The sequence below is a fragment of the Gobius niger genome (genome assembly GCF_951799975.1).
Source record: "Gobius niger genome assembly, chromosome: 10".
NCBI classification, from domain to species: Eukaryota; Metazoa; Chordata; class Actinopteri; order Gobiiformes; family Gobiidae; genus Gobius; species Gobius niger.
The window spans coordinates 5253856-5272149 of NC_136861.1; the positions used below are offsets into that span (position 1 = coordinate 5253856).

Consider the following 18294-nt stretch of genomic DNA (forward strand, 5'->3'; position numbering starts at 1 on the left):
TGTAAGGCGTAACAATGCCAGTAGTTCGAAATCCGCGCAGTAATCTTCACTTGTACTTCTTCAACTGTCCTTCAGTTTTCTTAAAATACACAAACATGTCCAGACTTCAGGCTCGGTCTCTGAGGCTGATCCTGCGCTGTCGTGTCGGACATGATTCCAGCTCAGAGAAAGTTTAGTTTTGGTTGTAGCTACAGAGGCGCCTGTGGCAGCTTCAGCAGATGAGACGGCGGCTCATGAGGCTCACTTTGCCTAAACCGCGGGCACCGTAATCCACCGCGGGAAAAAATATTTTCAAAAACAAGACGGTAATTATTATTGTCAACATTTTTACCGGGGTTTACCGCTACACCGGTAACCGTGACATCCCTATCTGCTTGCTTCATCTTCTGCTAAGAGAGGAAAACAGTTCTGCAGCTGATATTTTTTGATGCAGACTTCGACTGTTCCGACTCCCCTCCTGCCTTCAGCGGACACTCACACTGCCCCGCTGTACGGGCTCCGGCCCGGCTCGGAGCCTCGAAGGCTGGGCGGGATAGCTCACCGCTGCCCCCGGTGTCTGTGAGCTGTCCCGGGGAGACTATCGTGAAAAGCACTGACAGCCTCTGATTATCTCTCTGCCCAAAACAACTTTATCGAGTCTGTGTTTTCAACGTGAGAACATCAGCCATGTCAAAAAATAAGTCTGTAGCCGATTTTCTGTACTTTTTCTCTCCGAACGTCACTAAATGATCCACAGTGAGTCTAAAAAAGCCTGAACTCATGAGCAGCTTCAGTGCAAATACAGAAGCAAAGCTGTAACTTCAGTCATGAGATGGCAGAGCTGCGTCTGAGCCAGGACTAAACCAGGACTAAACCAGGACTAAACCAGGACTAAACCAGGACTTACAGTAAACTGGTAAAGAACAGGACTAAACCTGGACTGAATATGAAACTAGACTCTTAGACAAAGAGAAAAGCAGTGACAACACGGTATGACAACAAGAAACACATCGGCTTTACCTTTAGCTTTACCTTTAGCTTTACCTTTAGCTTTAGCTTTAGCCCCGCAGAGCCTGAAGTTACTGCTGTTGTTTTAACTCCAGCTGCACCGGCCTGTTTTCTGATGTGCCGTGTCTGGACTTCCTCCTGAACGATACTTTTCATACACATTATTTTAACTCAATTAAAATAACACAGGTATCGAAAAATAAAGTACCGTTAAGGCACCGGTACCGAAAAGCAGGTATCGTTAAAGTAGTGGTATCGAAAAAAAAAAAAAAACGGTACCCAGCCCTACTCCGGAATATATCAACTGGGAAAACAATCTGAATGTTTGGATTAATTATCATGACATTTTACAACTAGGCCGGCTTAAAGGAACAGGCCACCGTTTTTACATACCAAGATATTTTCTTACCTAACTTTAGTCGAGTTAATATATCCCCGTCTGGTCTTTGTCCGTGCGCTCTGTCATGCAAACGGAGCACATACGCAGCCTCTCCCACATGTCATATAGCTCCAAAAAAGCTCACGATAGAAGCTACCAAGCTCTTCCACGTGTTCCCTATTTAAATAAAGTTACGTGAAGTGTTTTCATGCGAAGGATATTTACACAGAAATGTAACATGTCGATTTTATAAGCAGATAAAAAGGGGGACTATATTGTGAGGTGTAATGATACGAGGAGCAAAACGTCCGCGCAGTAACTCCTAAAGACTTCCCCGCTCACTTCCGTCAATAGAAGCTGCGTGACTTGTACAGAGCCTTTTACAACAAACAGAAAATATATTTTCGGTAAGTGCTTGCGCATTCCTACCTCATGGTCGAGGTCCTGAGTCCTGTGTCGTCGTCCGGGGTGAGTTGGAAATCTGTGAAACATTACTACACTATATACTTTCTGCTTGTTATCACAGCCCGGCACGATGCACGTAAAAGGCATTGTTCACAAGTTATGACGCTTCTTCAACTGTTCTCTGCTTCTCTCTACAAGTCACGCAGCTTCTATTGACGGAAGTGAGCGGGGAAGTCTTTAGGAGTTACTGCGCGGACGTTTTACTCCTCGTATCATTACGCCTCACAATATAGTCCCCCTTTTTATTTGCTTATAAAATCGACATGCTACATTTCTGTGTAAATATACTTCACGTGAAAACACTTCACGTAACTTTATTTAAATAGGGAACACGTGGAAGAGCTTGGTAGCTTCTATCGTGAGCTTTTTTGGAGCTATGTGACATGTGGGAGAGGCTGCGTATGTGCTCCGTTTGTGTGACAGAGCGCACGGACAAAGACCAGACGGGGATATATTAACTCAACTAAGGTTAGGTAAGAACATATCTCAGTATGTAAAAACGGTGGCCTATTCCTTTAAAATGTCTCACAAAATGGAGCCAAAAGCCGGTCTTCTCCTCCTGGAACAACATAAAAGTCCTGTCTGTATACAGAAATGATCCGTGTGAACTGACAAGGCCTCGATATAAATACCGCCCAGGACAGATGCCACGGATGACGTTGTTCCTGGGAGGTGAAGTTTGTGGGTTGTGGGGTCCAAGTTGTTGCATCCGGAGCTTCAATCTTGCTTCAGTTCGTCCCTTTATTCATTGTTTAGTTCCTTTCTTTTGATTCAGTTACAGTGTCCTTTAACCAAGAACCTCCGGTGACCTACATTAGAGGCCTGGTCGGGGCAGCAGTGGGAGGCGCAGTGGGAGGCGCAGTGCGAACACTTGTGCGAACACTTGTGCAGCACATGTTCCTGAAGCAGCTGCTGACTGAGAGGCCTCTGCTGGAAACGTCCTCCACATAAATGCAGAGTCAAAGGCCGGAGCAGCGTTTACGAGCGAGAGGCAACTGTGAAGCGACACGGGCTGCGTTCAGAGACGAGAACAGTGTCAGCTCCGGTCCTGTGCACGGCTCGTTTAGTGTTGTCTTTTATTTACAGCGCTCCTCTTTGCCCTCATGTGTGGCTCTTTTATTATTAACAAACTGTGACTTTCATGGAGATATCTGTTGGAAAGTTCTCAGGAATCGTTGCCTCTTGTAGCTCTCGTGCTGTCATCGCCTCGTCTCAGCTCTGCATCCTCTACATCCTCTCTCTACATCCTCTCCATCCTCTACATCAGGGGGAGGCAAGTTTGCTTGGTGGAGGCCGATTTTCTTCATTGTAAAAAGACCAAGGGCCAAACCTGACAATTTTAGGCAAAAGTAAAGCACCACTTTCTACAAATGCCAGTGCTGTGGATAATATGTATATGACGTAATTTGGTGTCCTGTTTGGACATTTTTACTTTACCCCCTGCCTTAACCAAACACATTTTCTCCAATTCGACCCTTCCCAAAATCTAAAAAGCGTCTTTAAACAAAGAATCAAAAGAGTGACGAAAAAAACAAAACAAAAAAGTGATGAAAAAGCAACAAAAAATGACAAAAATGCAACAAGAAAAGCAACAAACATGCAGCAAAAAAAATGACAAAAAAGTGAATCAAAAACCGTACTTCAGTTTTAGGCTGCAAGCTCCAGTCGAGAAGCTTTTACCTTTGGGTAAAGCAGAACTGGAGAAAATGTGCTTGGCTAAGGTTAAACTCCAAAATGATTAAAGAAAGTAATAATATCTCTCAAAATCATCTTGAGGGCCACAGGTTCTAACCGGAGGGCCGGATTTGGCCCACGGGCCCTGACGTTGCCTACCCATCCTCTACATCAGACCTGGGCAAAGTACGGCCCGCGGGCCACATCCGGCCCGCGAGATGATTCAGTCCGGCCCATAACTTGTAGGGCATAAATTCATAAGCATGTCAAAAAAAAAAGTAAGTCTCTAGCTCATTCCTGTGCGGAGTTATGATTTATTTATTTATTTATTACCAGAATGCTCACTCCAGCCACTAGGGGGCAGATTAAATAAGAATAAAAGTAAAGAATTCCACAGGTGTCCAGCAAAGGGCACTGGCATAATAAGATATAAGGATATAAACAACACATTGTGTGACTTGCAAGTGGGAAATGGACAGTCTGCCCCTGGGCAGCTGTGGCTACAATAGTAGCTTACTACCACGGAGTCCGGAGTGAATGAATATTGACTACAAAGTAGCAGAGACTTGTGACACAGGCTTGTAAAGTGTAAGCCGTTTTTATGAGGCTACAGTCCTGCCAGACTCATCATTATAGATTTATTGAAAAAAAGTCCTCAATGTATTTTCCCAATCAAAACATTTTTTTTATTTTGGAGCTTTTGTTCATGGACCCCGGCGATACACTCCCGATATATTATACTTATATCCCGATATAAGTTTGAGTTATTGTTGGTGCGGCCCTCCGACTCAATTCAGGCTCCTCATGTGGCCCCTTTTGAAAATGAATTGCCCACCCCTGCTCTACATCCTCTACATCCTCTACATCCTCTACATCCTCTACATCCTCTACATCAGGGGTAGGCAACGTCAGGCCCGGGGGCCAAATCCGGCCCTCCAGAACAGAACCTCTGGCCCCCAATATGATTTTGAGAAATATTATTATGCCAATTAGGGATCTTTTTATAGTGTGATTTCTAAATGTCTTTGCAGATCATCCCACTTGGTCGTATATTAGGGCTGAAACAACAAATCGATTAATCGACAACTAATCGATTATTGAAATAGTTGTCAACTATTTTACTAATCGATAAATCGTTTTCTAGTAAACACAGACTTAAAAAGAGCAAAAATGACATGAACATTTTTTTTATTTTTGATGGAAACCTACTTTGTTTTTCCAAGTTAGGGTCTTTAGTGTTTTGTACATTGAAAATTTCATAAATATCTGTCTGTTTCTCATCCAATCATAAAGTAGAATCAGCAGAAAGAGCCTCCAAAAACACTCACTTTAAGTTTACTCCATCAACACGTCCTCAAGTGATGCCGCTTTAGCTTTAGAAAATAAAATTTTCATATACCATTCACAGCCAAGCGATTAATCGTAAAAATAATCGGTAGAGTAATCGATTACCAAAATAATCGTATCGTATATCATATATAGAGTTCGGGAAATTCTACAGTTACCATGGAGATCCGCCATCTTTGCAGCTGTTAGCATACATTTCCATTGACTAACATTAGCTAATATCGGTATAAAAAGTGGTAACTCCGTTAGCTGCTGAGCTACAGCTGGTAAATACATCTAACGCACTGTGGTGTCCAAGTGTTTCAATGTGAACAATAACTCCAGTATTTTAACTTTTAAAATCTCCATTAGTTTACAATTGCTGCTTATCCCATAATGCTTAGCGATATGACGTCACATTCCCGAACTCTATAATGTGAAACAGTGATTCTCAACTGGTGGGTCGGGGCTCAAAAGTGGGTCGCGAGCCTGTAGGGAACTTTTTTTCCAATATTTTCCAGCTGAAACTACACGGAAACACATTGGAGTCTGTTAAAATTAAAATTATTGGGTTGTTTTGATCAGAATTTCAGTCTTAAAAGCAAATCTACGGCTTGTTCAATAAAAACGTGTGCGGAAAATACAATATTTTTTACAAGATATATGACAAATTACAGTTTTATTTGGGTCGCAGCTTGTTATTAAGGTAATGGCGGGTCTCGGAGCCGGACCACTTTAAAACCACAGATGTAAAACATGGCATTTGCAGAAAATGGTTCTTAACTTTTGGCTACAATGGTGAGATTCGGCCCTTGATGTTTTGGCAATGATGAAAATCGTCCCTCTGTGATGCAAACTTGCCGACCCCTGCTCTACATCCTCTACATCCTCTACATCCTCTACATCCTCTACATCCTCTACATCCTCTACATCCTCTACATCCGGCTGTGAGGACCAGAGCTCCAGCAGCTGTGGACTTGGCACATCACAGTGGATTTAGAAATGACAGGGAATCATGTCAGCACTTACTTTATGACATTCTTCACCCGACCTCACTTCATTTCGCTTCATTGTCAACTCTACCATATGTAAAGCACTTACACAGACTGCGTTCCTCTGGTGCAATAAAATGACACACATGTGTAAAGGCCTCAGCAGAGGGAGGAAGCGCTACATGTTTATATACAGTAAACATGGCAATAACGATATTGCAGTATTTTACTGAACCATTTTGACACAGTACCACTTTAACAACTTAGAACTAAAATTCTGAGCAATTCATGTCTAAGCAAGACTTTAAAAATTCTAAATTAAGACACTAACACTAACTTCACCCATGTGAAGTACCTTAACCTCTTTCCTGTGTGTGTAACAGTGCGGGGACGTCGTTTGACCTCTTTCTTGTGTGTGTAACAGTGCAGGGACATCGTTTAGCCTCTTTCCTGTGTGTGTAACAGTGCGGGGACGTCGTTTGACCTCTTTCTTGTGTGTGTAACAGTGCAGGGACATCGTTTAGCCTCTTTCCTGTGTGTGTAACAGTGCGGGGACGTCGTTTGACCTCTTTCCTGTGTGTGTAACAGTGCAGGGACATCGTTTAGCCTCTTTCCTGTGTGTGCAACAGTGCGGGGACATTGTTTAGCTTCTTTCCTGTGTGTGTAATAGTGCAGGGACATTGTTTAGCTTCTTTCCTGTGTGTGTAACAGTGCGGGGACATTGTTTAGCCTCTTTCCTGTGTGTGTAATAGTGCAGGGACATTGTTTAGCTTCTTTCCTGTGTGTGTAACAGTGCGGGGACGTCGTTTAACCTCTTTCCTGTGTGTGTAACAGTGCGGGGACGTCGTTTAACCTCTTTCCTGTGTGTGTAACAGTGCGGGGACATTGTTTAGCTTCTTTCCTGTGTGTGTAACAGTGCGGGGACGTCGTTTAACCTCTTTCCTGTGTGTGTAACAGCGCGGGGACGTTGCCGGTGACCTTCCGCTGCCTGGAGGAGGACCTGAAGATCGATAAGCGGGTGACGCGGTTCGTGCTGCCCATCGGCGCTACCATCAACATGGACGGCACGGCGCTGTACGAGGCCGTGGCCGCCATCTTCATCGCCCAGATGAACGACATCACGCTGGACTCAGGGCAGATCGTCACAGTCAGGTGAGCGTCCTGTCACAGCGTCATAAGAGGCCCTGACCACACGAAGTCAAGCTCAGGATTCAATGTAGTTCATCAATCATCCACACGAACACAGGGGACTTCAATCTGAGTCCCAGGAAAAATGAAACTCTCCACACGCTACAATGCCATTATGTTATGCTTGTCACAGCGCCTCACACAGGCCTGGTGGATGAATCGAACGGTTTTACACACGAGTGGCTTTGTGTTTATAGGGAATGTTTTTGAAACTTCATATCGGTTTTGTCTTTGTGTGGACATAGTCTAAGGTTGGAGTCATGAATCCAGCTTGTGGAAAAACATCAGAAACATGTGCGTTCTATACATTATCCCGCTTATTATACGGCCATTTGCCAACTGAACACACAACATAAACTTCGTACACTTTTATGAAGGTCGAAAGGTTTATTTAATGACTTCCGCGACAAATAGTTCCCAAAAGTTTGCGCGTTGCTCTGCAGCGTTTTGCTAGGCTAAAAGCAGCAAGGCTAGTAGCTAGCCTAGCTACTTAGTTGAAGGTGCAGTTGGAGGAATGGTGGTGAATCTTTGGGTAAATTGAAAGTCAGACTCACGCTAACTTCACGAGCGATTCCCCAACTTCTCTCGCAGTGACGGGGACAGAGATAGTGTCGCTACTACGTACGCGTGGAGTGATATGAAAGCACGAACTCCGTTGCCATTGGCAGCGGTCATTATTTTTTTCAGAGGTCCTTTATCAGAAAATAATGACCGGTAGAACGTTGGGAAATCCCATTCAAATCAACGGAGCTTCTACTTACGTTGTGAAGAGCCGTATAATAATAGGCAGCAAAATTCAAGAAACACAGATGGAGCGCTTTAGCAGCAGAAGGAGAAACAACCAGATAGTATTACTCAGAATTGTGAGTCTGTTTTTGACGAGGGAACATTTGAACATGGGCTGTGTCCGAATGTTCGCCCTCGCCACCTCGCCGCATTCACCACATACGCCCACACAGCAGACTTTGGACATGTAGCTCACTACTTTCTCATTACTGTCTGTCATCACGTTTGGCGTGTAGAAAGCCGTGATCCTCGTGTCCGAAACGCCAGCAGAGGGAGTGGCATCTATTTGTCGCTAAACTCTGAGAATGATGTATTTCTGCGATAAAGACCGACCAAATTAAAGAGACAGATCAGAAAATGGTTCGGATTATTGTCTTTTTGTCTGAGGGGGGGCTATCGATCATTTAACAAGAGAAGAAAACAGCTGCTTTCACTCATTCATGTCGTGTTTAGTTCAAAGATCTGTCTCTGTTTGTTCTCCTCCGACTCTTGCAATGCATTGTGGTCTATTGACCTGTTTCGTGACCATCGGTGCTCACTTTTAGAATCTTTAGTGCACGACTTCTCTCTTGGTTACGTCTTGGTTAAAAGCTCAGACAAGTATATTAAGCTTGATTTGTCCCCTGTCAAGTAGTTCAAACATCTTTAACATAATAAAAGAAAAAAAACTCAAAAGGAGTAGAAAGAAGAGATTTGAACCTGCCCTTATCTCTCATGCAGAGCAGCATCACATAAACGTACTCTCATGCAAGCTACAGATGCACGAGTCTGTGCTTAGGCCTTAATATGAATCGTTTATGATTCCTCCAATAAGAGCCATGTGTCGCGTGTCAGTCTCAGCCTTGTCCCACTTAGGCCTCCGTAAAGTCCTGCTTTCATTTGGGTTTTATGATCGTTGAGTCTGTGGCATCTGGGGCCAACAACTGTGTTTAATTCCTTTAATGTGAAACAAACAGCATTCCTCAGTGAGCGGCCAATTAAGCAAGAACACGAAACCAAACAGATACATCATAATTATGTGTAATGTGTCAGCGTAAGGATTCTGACTGGATTTATGAGAGGAAATGACATTGTTTTTCATCATCTCAAACACTAAAGATTTATATGTTCTTGTCGTTTCTGAACGTCAGTGGGTCTTTTGCGGTGAAATGTCGGATAATATTCCATGTACCTTGTCTTCGTGTCTTGGCGAATGATGTTTCTGTGTCTCCTCCTCAGTATGACGGCGACTCTGGCGAGTGTGGGCGCGGCCAGCATCCCCAGTGCAGGCCTGGTGACCATGCTGCTGATCCTGACCGCGGTGGGGCTGCCCACGCAGGACATCAGCCTCCTCATCGCCGTCGACTGGCTGCTGTGAGTTTGTCGGACACAGTTAGACTCACACAGGTCAAATGTCTGGATGTGTTTTAATGTAAACAATACACTTTTAACCCCTTAACTCCCACCTGAACCGGGCACAATGATGGAAATGTGACAAAAAAGTGACGAATTGATGAAAAAGTGGCAAAAATGTCACAAAAATGTCACAAGAAATTGACAAACAAATTGACCAAGAAATGACAAAAATATGTAAAAATATGACAAAAATGTGATAAAAATGTGGCAACAAAAATTACAAAAAAAATGATAAAAAATTGACGAAAAAATGACAAAAAAAATGGACAAACTTTGACAAAAAAATTACATAAATTGAACAAAAAATGACCAAAATATGAAAAAAAAAGTTACAAAACTGAGTTGAATACCCAACAAAAAAATGATGGAAAAAAAATCTGATGACGTGAGGAAAAAAAGATCTTCTCGGTTCAGGCGGGAGTTAACAGGTTAACACCACCGAGTTTGATGTGAATGAACAATGTGCGAAAATTATAAATTGACTACGAGCATCTGGACAAGCTCTGTATTAGACTAATGCATTATTATTATTAATTCGGTTCAATTCAGTCTGATTTGTTGTCGCTTCTACCACATGTAAAGCAAAGCAGAGAATTATATATCCATATACAGAGCAATTTTAGATACAAACGTACACAATGGGGCACTCACTTCAAAGTTGTTTTTATCGTGTCTAAAGTCCAATGCTTTCCAATAGCGGTGATATGGAGGTACTACAGCAATGGCGTCCCCCAGTGTCGTTGTCAAAAAGCAGAGCAGCGCCTTGCTCCTGTCTGCTCGTGCATCACCTTTAATCAGCCCCTCTGTCCCCGCCCCCTGACGCCGCCTGTTTGTGCCTCAGTGACCGGATGAGGACCTCCATAAACGTGGTGGGCGACTCGTTCGGGGCGGGCATCGTGGACCACCTGTCGAAGGCGGAGCTGGCGGAGCTGGACGCGGCGGACATGCAGCTGATGGTTCCTGCGGAGGCGGAGGAGCTGGACTTTGTGCCGCCTCCTCCGGTCCTGACCGGGCTGGAGCTGGTCGACGCGATGCGCCCGCCGGAGATGGCCCCCCCCGAGCTGCCCCCACGCTCCCCTCGCCCGCCCAAACTCAACCACCACACTCTGTCCCAGCACTCCGTCACCTACTCCCCCGCCCAGTCCGTGCGCTCGCCCTCCCCTCGCTCCGTACGCTCGCCCTCGCCCCGATCCATGTGCTCCCACTCCCCACGGCCTTTCCGCGCCCACTCCCCTCACCTCATACGCCGCACCGAACAAGGCTACTGCACCCTGCCCAGCTGCGACAACCAGGTACGTGTCATCATCATGTATACAGTCTAGTGTGGGGGTGGGAACGTCAGGCCCGCGGGCCAAAACCGGCCGTATATAATGTACAACACGGGCATCTGTAGAAAGTGATGCTTTACTTCAGCTACAATTGGAGTCCAGTGTTTGGTCTTTTGACCCCTGGTCTAGTGTCTAATGTGAGTGAACTGAAAACTATGAACACTTTGGTCACGTGCCAGTCATGAGTTACTCTCATCTGACTACTTTTTTCTGTAGCGAGTAATCTAAGGCATTACTGTCTCCAGACCAGTAATCAGATAAAGTTACTCTGTGAGTCACTATTCTGCCATTTTCCTGAGGATAAAAGCATACTTTTTTTTGTTACATCTCATGGTGACACATCGTCTGCGACGAGTCACATTTTCAGCCTGAAGACGACTCAGGACATAAACGTAGACGACGACAGAGGAGAGAGATGGAAATACGTCACTTTCTGAATCCAAAATATACTTCCAATAATGAGAGTCTTGGTAAAACTGGTTGTTTTTGCATTTTGAAGTGAGGAGGTGAAAAACTAATATCTGTAATGAGATTACTTGTTCACACTGACCAGTGTGGCAACACTGGCCCTGACGTACATTATATTACTAAAAGTATTGTCACCTGCGTTTATGCATGGACTTGACACATGAAGCAGAGAAACTCACCAACTATTAAACTGTTATATTGAAATTCTATTAAAGGAATAGGCCACCGTTTTTACATACTAAGATATGTTCTTACCTCACTTTAGACGTGTTAATATATCCCCGTCTGGTCTTTGTCCGTGCGCTCTGTCAGGCAAACGGAGCACATACGCAGCCTCTCCCACATGTCACATAGCTCCAAAAAAGCTCACGATAGAAGCTACCAAGCTCTTCCACGTGTTCCCTATTTAAATAAAGTTACGTGAAGCGTTTTCATGCAAAGTATATTTACACAGAAATGTAACATGTCGATTTTATAAGCAAATAAAAAGGGGGACTATATTGTGAGGCGTAATGATACGAGGAGCAAAACGTCCGCGCAGTAACTCCTAAAGACTTCCCCCCGCTCACTTCCGTCAATAACCTTTAGGCGTCTCTAACATGGCGTCTAACATGGCGTCTCCAACATGGCGTCTCTAACATGGCGTCTCCAACATGGCGTCTCTAACACGGCGTCTCCAACATGGCGTCTCTAACATGGCGTCTCTAACATGGCAGCTCTAACATGGCGTCTCCAACATGGCGTCTCTAACATGGCGTCTCCAACATGGCGTCTCTAACACGGCGTCTCCAACATGGCGTCTCTAACATGGCGTCTCTAACATGGCAGCTCTAACATGGCGTCTCCAACATGGCGTCTCTAACATGGCGTCTCCAACATGGCGTCTCTAACATGGCGTCTCCAACATGGCGTCTCTAACATGGCGTCTCCAACATGGCTTCTCTAACACGGCGTCTCCAACATGGCGTCTCTAACATGGCAGCTCTAACATGGCGTCTCCAACATGGCGTCTCCAACATGGCGTCTCTAACATGGCGTCCCTTTGACCCCGCAGATCCTGGTGCGGCCGCGCTCCTTCAGAGAAGAGCGGGATCGGGAGCGCGAGCGCCTGAGGATAGAGAGCGAGACGGAGGACGAGGAGCGCGTGATGGACATTAGCGACGGAGACGAGAGCGACGACACGGCGTACGACCGCAGACACGACCTGCCCTGACCCCCGACCTCTGACCCCAGGGCTGCCAGGCATTATCACTGCGGCGCCACCATAACTCCCATTGGTCCTGCACGGTCGCCTCAGAGCTGCTCCGAAATGTCACTTTAAAGAGTTAAAGGTGTAGCTTTTTACACTCAGAATAAAGTTGACCTTTCAGTGACCTTTCCGTGACCTTTCAGTGACCTTTCCGTGACCTTTCAGTGACCTTTCATTAGCGTGGCTAGCTTGGTATCTTCGCTTTCCATCACAGTGGCCTCTCTGACGCTCCGGGACCAACTGAACTTGAGCTTTTTTCAGGTTTCTGGTGGGTTTTCTGGATGGAATGTAGCATAACCATAAGCAGTGAAAACCTACCAGAAACCCAAAACACAGAGACGAGGATATAAACAACACATTACAGTCACGTTGTAAAATTTTTATCCTGCCCCAGGGCGCCTGTGGCTACAATAGATACAGACGGCAAGTGTAAATCAGGCCCATATGGATATTTTCTCTCAGCAGATCGTTCAGTAGAAGTGAAAAAGAAGCGGTGCTAACATGTAGCATCAGGTTAGCATTCTCCGTTATTTATGTATTTATGGGCTGTTGAACCACTTTGCTCCTCTCCATGTCTTTGTATCTTTATTTATTCCAGAATTGCCCATATATGGTCATGTTTGAAAACCGTTAAGGGGGAAAACAATTTTGAAAAAAATCTAAACTTTCTTTAGTTATTCAAAAACTACTTTAACAAATGCTGAATTGTGAATACAGTTTCTTCTAAATAAAGATATAAAGACAAGGGGAGGAGCAAAGTGGTTCAACAGCCCATAAATACATTTAAAAAAAACGGAGAATGCTAACATGATGCTACATGTTAGCATCGGGCTAATGCTAACGATTAGCTAGCGCTAGCTACAACTGCGTTTTTTTCACTTCTACAGAACAATCTGCTGTGAGAAAACATCCATATGGACCCAATTTACACTTGACTATATTTGTATGTGATAAATAAGTTGATATTCCACCAGAAAATGGCTAAAAAGAGTGAAAAGTGTTTCTCAAAAGATTTTATCTTCCCCCTTGGCGAGGCCACGCCCCCTTCTATGACGAGATGCCGTCTGTATCTATAGTAGGGTAAAAATGTTTATGTTTCGTGGGAGCTGAATTTTTGCCCATGATCCAAAATGTCTCGTCTCGGCTCAGACGGGAGCGTAGAGAGAGCGAGGGGGCGTGGCATGTGAGTCATGTGACCTGACGCCGCCGCTCCGTGTCACATGTATCGGTGCGTCATCGGAGCAATGTTATTGTCTTCAGCACCGCCTACAGGCCACTGTGATGAGGAGGCGCCACGCTGACCACCCACACAGCCGCGGGGTCACTGAGAGGTCAAATGTGCACAATATGAACTGTTATCCATTAAAAGCTACATAGTCATGTGATACATTGAAATGTTCAAGAATCTATCGCCCGCTTAATAGGTTGCGTTCTCGACCTTCTACAACGTCATGTGACTTGAGTTGGACCGATGCGTCTCAGCGGCATTATTGGAAAGAAATGTCACTTTCAGATGCCTTTTTGAGACAGTCATGTGACCTCAGCTCAAATTCGCTGAGAGACAAGACGCTGTGACAGTTTTTGTGTCATGTGGACGGTCCAGACAAATCCAAACTTCAGCATTTGAACCGTTACCATATTTACTAACTCCATTTTAAACTGTTGACTCTGTGCATAACGTTCAGGGCCACAAGTGATTTCGGGTTCTTGTCTCGTCTGCACTTCCTACTTGAAGAATATGATTAAACACGCACATTTTAAGTGTTTGTGTGATGCTAACGAGACACACGTAATATTTACCAAAATCGCTACATCCAGGTTAGCAGAGATAAATGCTACCAGCGTAGCAGCTACGCTAACCCCGGAAGTAGCGACTTTAGTAAATATTACTTTTTTAGCAGTAGTTTCGGCATTTTTGGCTCATGAGTCTGAGAAATAAGTCGGTTCAGTAACTCTCTGTGAGTTTCAGAAATGTTTTTTAAGACTTTATGTTTTTTTCTTGCATATTTGCCGGTCTGCTCGGACCCGGAAGTGGAAGTCGTGACGTCACAGTTAACAAACGTAAGGCTCTTTAGAACGTTGTGACGTCACATGAAGCGACCAATCAACGAGCTGCTGAACGGATGAATGAGACGAGCTGTTTCCATGTTGTGCTTTTATTCACGCTGGACCAGAACCGGAGATCAGTTCTTCACTTCCGCCGTTAGCTCGATTCTAACGCTTGTGGCGCCGCCGTTAGCTCGATTCTAACGCTTGTGGCGCTGCCGTTAGCTCGATTCTAATGCTTGTGGCGCTGCCGTTAGCTCGATTCTAATGCTTGTGGCGCTGCTGTTAGCTCGATTCTAACGCTTGTGGCGCCGCCGTTAGCTCGATTCTAACGCTTGTGGCGCCGCCGTTAGCTCGATTCTAACGCTTGTGGCGCCGCCGTTAGCTCGATTCTAACGCTTGTGGCGCCGCCGTTAGCTCGATTCTAACGCTTGTGGCGCCGCCGTTAGCTCGATTCTAATGCTTGTGGCGCCGCCGTTAGCTTGATTCTAACGTTATGCAAAGAGTCAGTCGGCTTTTTACAACGTTGTGATGTCACATGAACGCAACCTATTATTGTGGAAACCGTGAGCCTGGCAGCCCTGGCTCTGCCCTGACACTGCCCCCTGCTGCAGCGGAGGGGAAGGACAGGTGTTGCGTTCTGTGAGCGTGATCTGCACAAATGTTGCTTTGGCAACAACATGTACCATTGTCCAATGGCCCTAAATCTTCTCGACCCTCAGCTGTCACTGGTTTAACTCCACTGTTTCTCCAAATGTACAGCAGTTTAGTGAAAAACAACGTGAAACCTGGGGCGTGCTGGGACCTCATTTGGAATGTAAGGATTTAGACCGGCCCATTTGTCTGCGGAGTTATACATGTCTCTCAGTCATGTGACTTTTGTTGTTATGGCGGCCATTTTGAATACCGAAGTAGAATTCTGCATTTTTATGTACTTGATCATTGCTCAAGAAGATAACAGTAAGATAACAGTGTTGAAGTATTTAGCTTCAACAGCTCAGCTCTGACCTCTCCAAGATAAAGCCCTGAACCACAGGATAAACATGTGGCAGAGGTCAGAGGTCAGAGCTGAGCTGTTACTGTAGTATTTCCTCAGTGCTCATGTGAGACACACACGTGTTTATTGTGTTGAAGCCACTGATACTTTTTAACAGTTGCTAACGTTTGAACAGCTTAAACACTGACTCTGTTGACATAACACACTGTAAAAATGACAGAGAGAGTTTTTCTGTTTCCTCTTCGATGTGTTTCTGAGTGAAGCAGATCTGTAGTAAATCCTGCTGCTCGACAGACAGCTGTTCGTTTATTTAGTTTAACTGTTATCTTCTTGAGCTATGATTACGAGAACATAAAAATGCCACTGTCAATCAGGTGTCTTTCATTTTCATCCTGAGTAGAGATATTGTTGCATGTTGTAGTACTGCATAACGCTACTCCGGTATTCAAAATGGCCGCCGGAACTATACGTGATGTCATTGGAAACGCATGTATAGCTCAAATATAGTGCGTTGGCTTCATAGGATCTCTTTTCACTCGGCGGCTGCACAGTCTGAGCCTGACACACGTCCTCCGGCAGCACCACGTTATGGAGATACAAGTTTATTATTTATCCAAGTGTTCGTGAAGAGTGTAGAGTCATTTATTTAGGCTAAATAAGGCGTAGTTATTGAACTAAAAGCAAAACTAGTTGCGTACCTGTCTGGTCTTTGTGTCTGTGGAAGAGCTCGGTCGCTTCTAACTTCATCCCATTTGGAGCTATAGGAACATGCTGGGAGAGGCCAAATGCTAACAACATCTTTGGTCTTTTTGCATGACTGAGGGCACACAGTTCTTCCAGACTGAGATATGTTCTTACCTGAGCTTAGACGAGTTGATGCGTACCTGTCTGGTGACTGAGGGCACGCACGACGACCAGACAGGTGCGCATCAACTCGTCGAAGCTCAGGTAAGAACAGATCTCAGTGTGTAAAAACGGTGGCCTGTTCCTTTAAGGTATAGCACAACTGTATGGGTCTGTTGTCAGGGGGGAGTTTTCCCGGTGGGCCAACGTACTTTTGGGCCGGTTGGGCCAGTCAGATCGAGATAAGGCCTGTTATACCTTAACACCGGCCCACACTGCTTTTCTATTTGTCTAAGAGCTCTAGTTTCTTATTCAGTCCAGGTTTAGTCCTGGTTAATAACCAGCTTGCTGTAAGTCCTGGTTTAGTCCTGGTTTAGTCCTGGCTCAGACGCCATTATCTCTGATAATGACTGAAGTGTGAGTAAGTTACAGCTTTGCTTCGCTTCTGCATTTGTGCTGAAGCTGCTCATGAGTTCAGGCTTTTTTAGACTCACTATGGATCATTTATTGACGTTTGGAGAGAAAAAGTACCGAAAATTAGCACCGAAAAAAAAAAGTTTTTCGATACCGCCCCCTACCGGAGCTTTTCGGTTTAACGGTACCCAGCCCTAGTTATAAATGACAAGATTAAAGTGCTATGAGGTGTTACCTTGAATTCAGCAGAAACAACAGCAGCTATTGTCCTCGATCCGTAGCTTATACTATTTTAGTTCAAGCCAAGGGTCTCGGCATTGAATATGACGTTTTTTTTTTTTTTTAGAGGGCCGGTCTTGACCCAAAAGTCCCGGGGCGATTTTTTCTGCCAGTCCAGTCCTGTCTGTTGTTAATACATTATTAGATTCACTCCCCCGAGGCCCAGCACGCCTTTGAATGAAACCACGATGAAGAGTACAAATGTTTCTACATGACTGTTCTGTCTGTTTATCCCACTGATCCGTAAACGTTTCAGCCCTTTAAGACTTTCCCTCGGTTCCCCTCAAACCTTCTTGTGGCTTCGTCACGACTGCAGTTCTCTCTGTTGTGGTTGGACTTCTCGAGATGTTTGTTAAATGTCAATGTGATCGGTTTACGCTGTAATTACGCTGTATTAAAGTATATATTGAAACGTCTCTGTCCCAAATGAACCTCTGGACGTTGTAAATCAGGCACCCTGTCCCGAGTCGACTGCCGCCCCCCCGGCTCTAAAGGTCATGTGTACATTGTAATAAAACTCGAGAGATTTATTTGCCATAACTGCGGAGCCTTGTTGCGTTTCCTTCCGCGGCTTAAGCAGCCGGTCGTGCGCACATCTGGGGGGGATTTACCGCCGCGAAACACGTCAGTCTCTGTTGAATAAAGACGAGATGAGCGAAAATCCCGCAGACAAAGATATTACTGGAGGGAGGAGACGCTCGGGCCGGCGCGATGAGGCAAAGACGCGGCGCTTAATCCTCTCAGAAGAGCCGGCGCAGATGGAGCCGACACGTCAAGGCTTTCATCGCTCCGGACAGAAGCCCCGCCCACTAATCACGCCCAGAGAAACACGTCACTCAAAAAAAGAAAGAGCCGCTTCGTTTGGGTTTGCACCGGTTTAGATGGTTTTACCACATCTTTGTCCGTGCGCCATTGTCATCCTCCACTCCAGAACATCTTCCATTCAACAGCATTTATGAGCACTTTGACTTTCCCAAACGCAAAGATATTTGATCAGTCCAGTGTATCGTCCAAACGAGCCGGCGTTTTGGGGGGTTCTGTAAAACCAACATTTTCCAAACCAGGTCCCAGAGGAAAGATCTCAAAACGCTGTTTACGTGGCTCCGTTGTTACGACGTCTCACAGCTCCAGAGTCTGTGATCCATGATCTACTGACCTGATAATGAGTTTTCCTCAAGGATCTATGATGGTTTGACTCCGCCCCTCTTTGCTCCACTGTAGTCCACAAGCCACAGGTGACAAGTAGAAAAACACGAGTCCGTCTGGGTTTTTGGACTGACAGTAAAAGTCACTGACAGGTTTTTACGAAGAATAAACTCTCCTCCTTGTCTCTTCTGTAGATCCTAAATTCTTCAATCAGTTTCATTTTCACTGTTTACATTTAAAGTTTACTGCACATGCGCCTCTACATCTTGTTCTAATATCTGTGTTAGTGTCACAGCGCCTCACACAGGCCTGGAGGATGAATCACACCATTT

At 45.1% G+C, this 18294-nt stretch overlaps 1 protein-coding gene across 1 annotated transcript in view; it reads left to right on the forward strand.

The window, feature by feature from the left end:
- The window catches only part of slc1a9 (solute carrier family 1 member 9), a gene marked incomplete at both ends in the record, with an annotated part of 117338 nt that extends 105137 nt beyond the window's left edge, over positions 1 to 12201 (forward strand). The window contains 4 exons of the mRNA XM_079564707.1: positions 6781 to 6975; positions 9016 to 9150; positions 10034 to 10484; positions 12043 to 12201. Coding sequence (XP_079420833.1) covers positions 6781 to 6975; positions 9016 to 9150; positions 10034 to 10484; positions 12043 to 12201 — 940 coding nt within the window. The remainder of the gene's footprint in view (positions 1 to 6780; positions 6976 to 9015; positions 9151 to 10033; positions 10485 to 12042) is intronic.
- Between the last annotated feature and the right edge of the window lie 6093 nt (positions 12202 to 18294).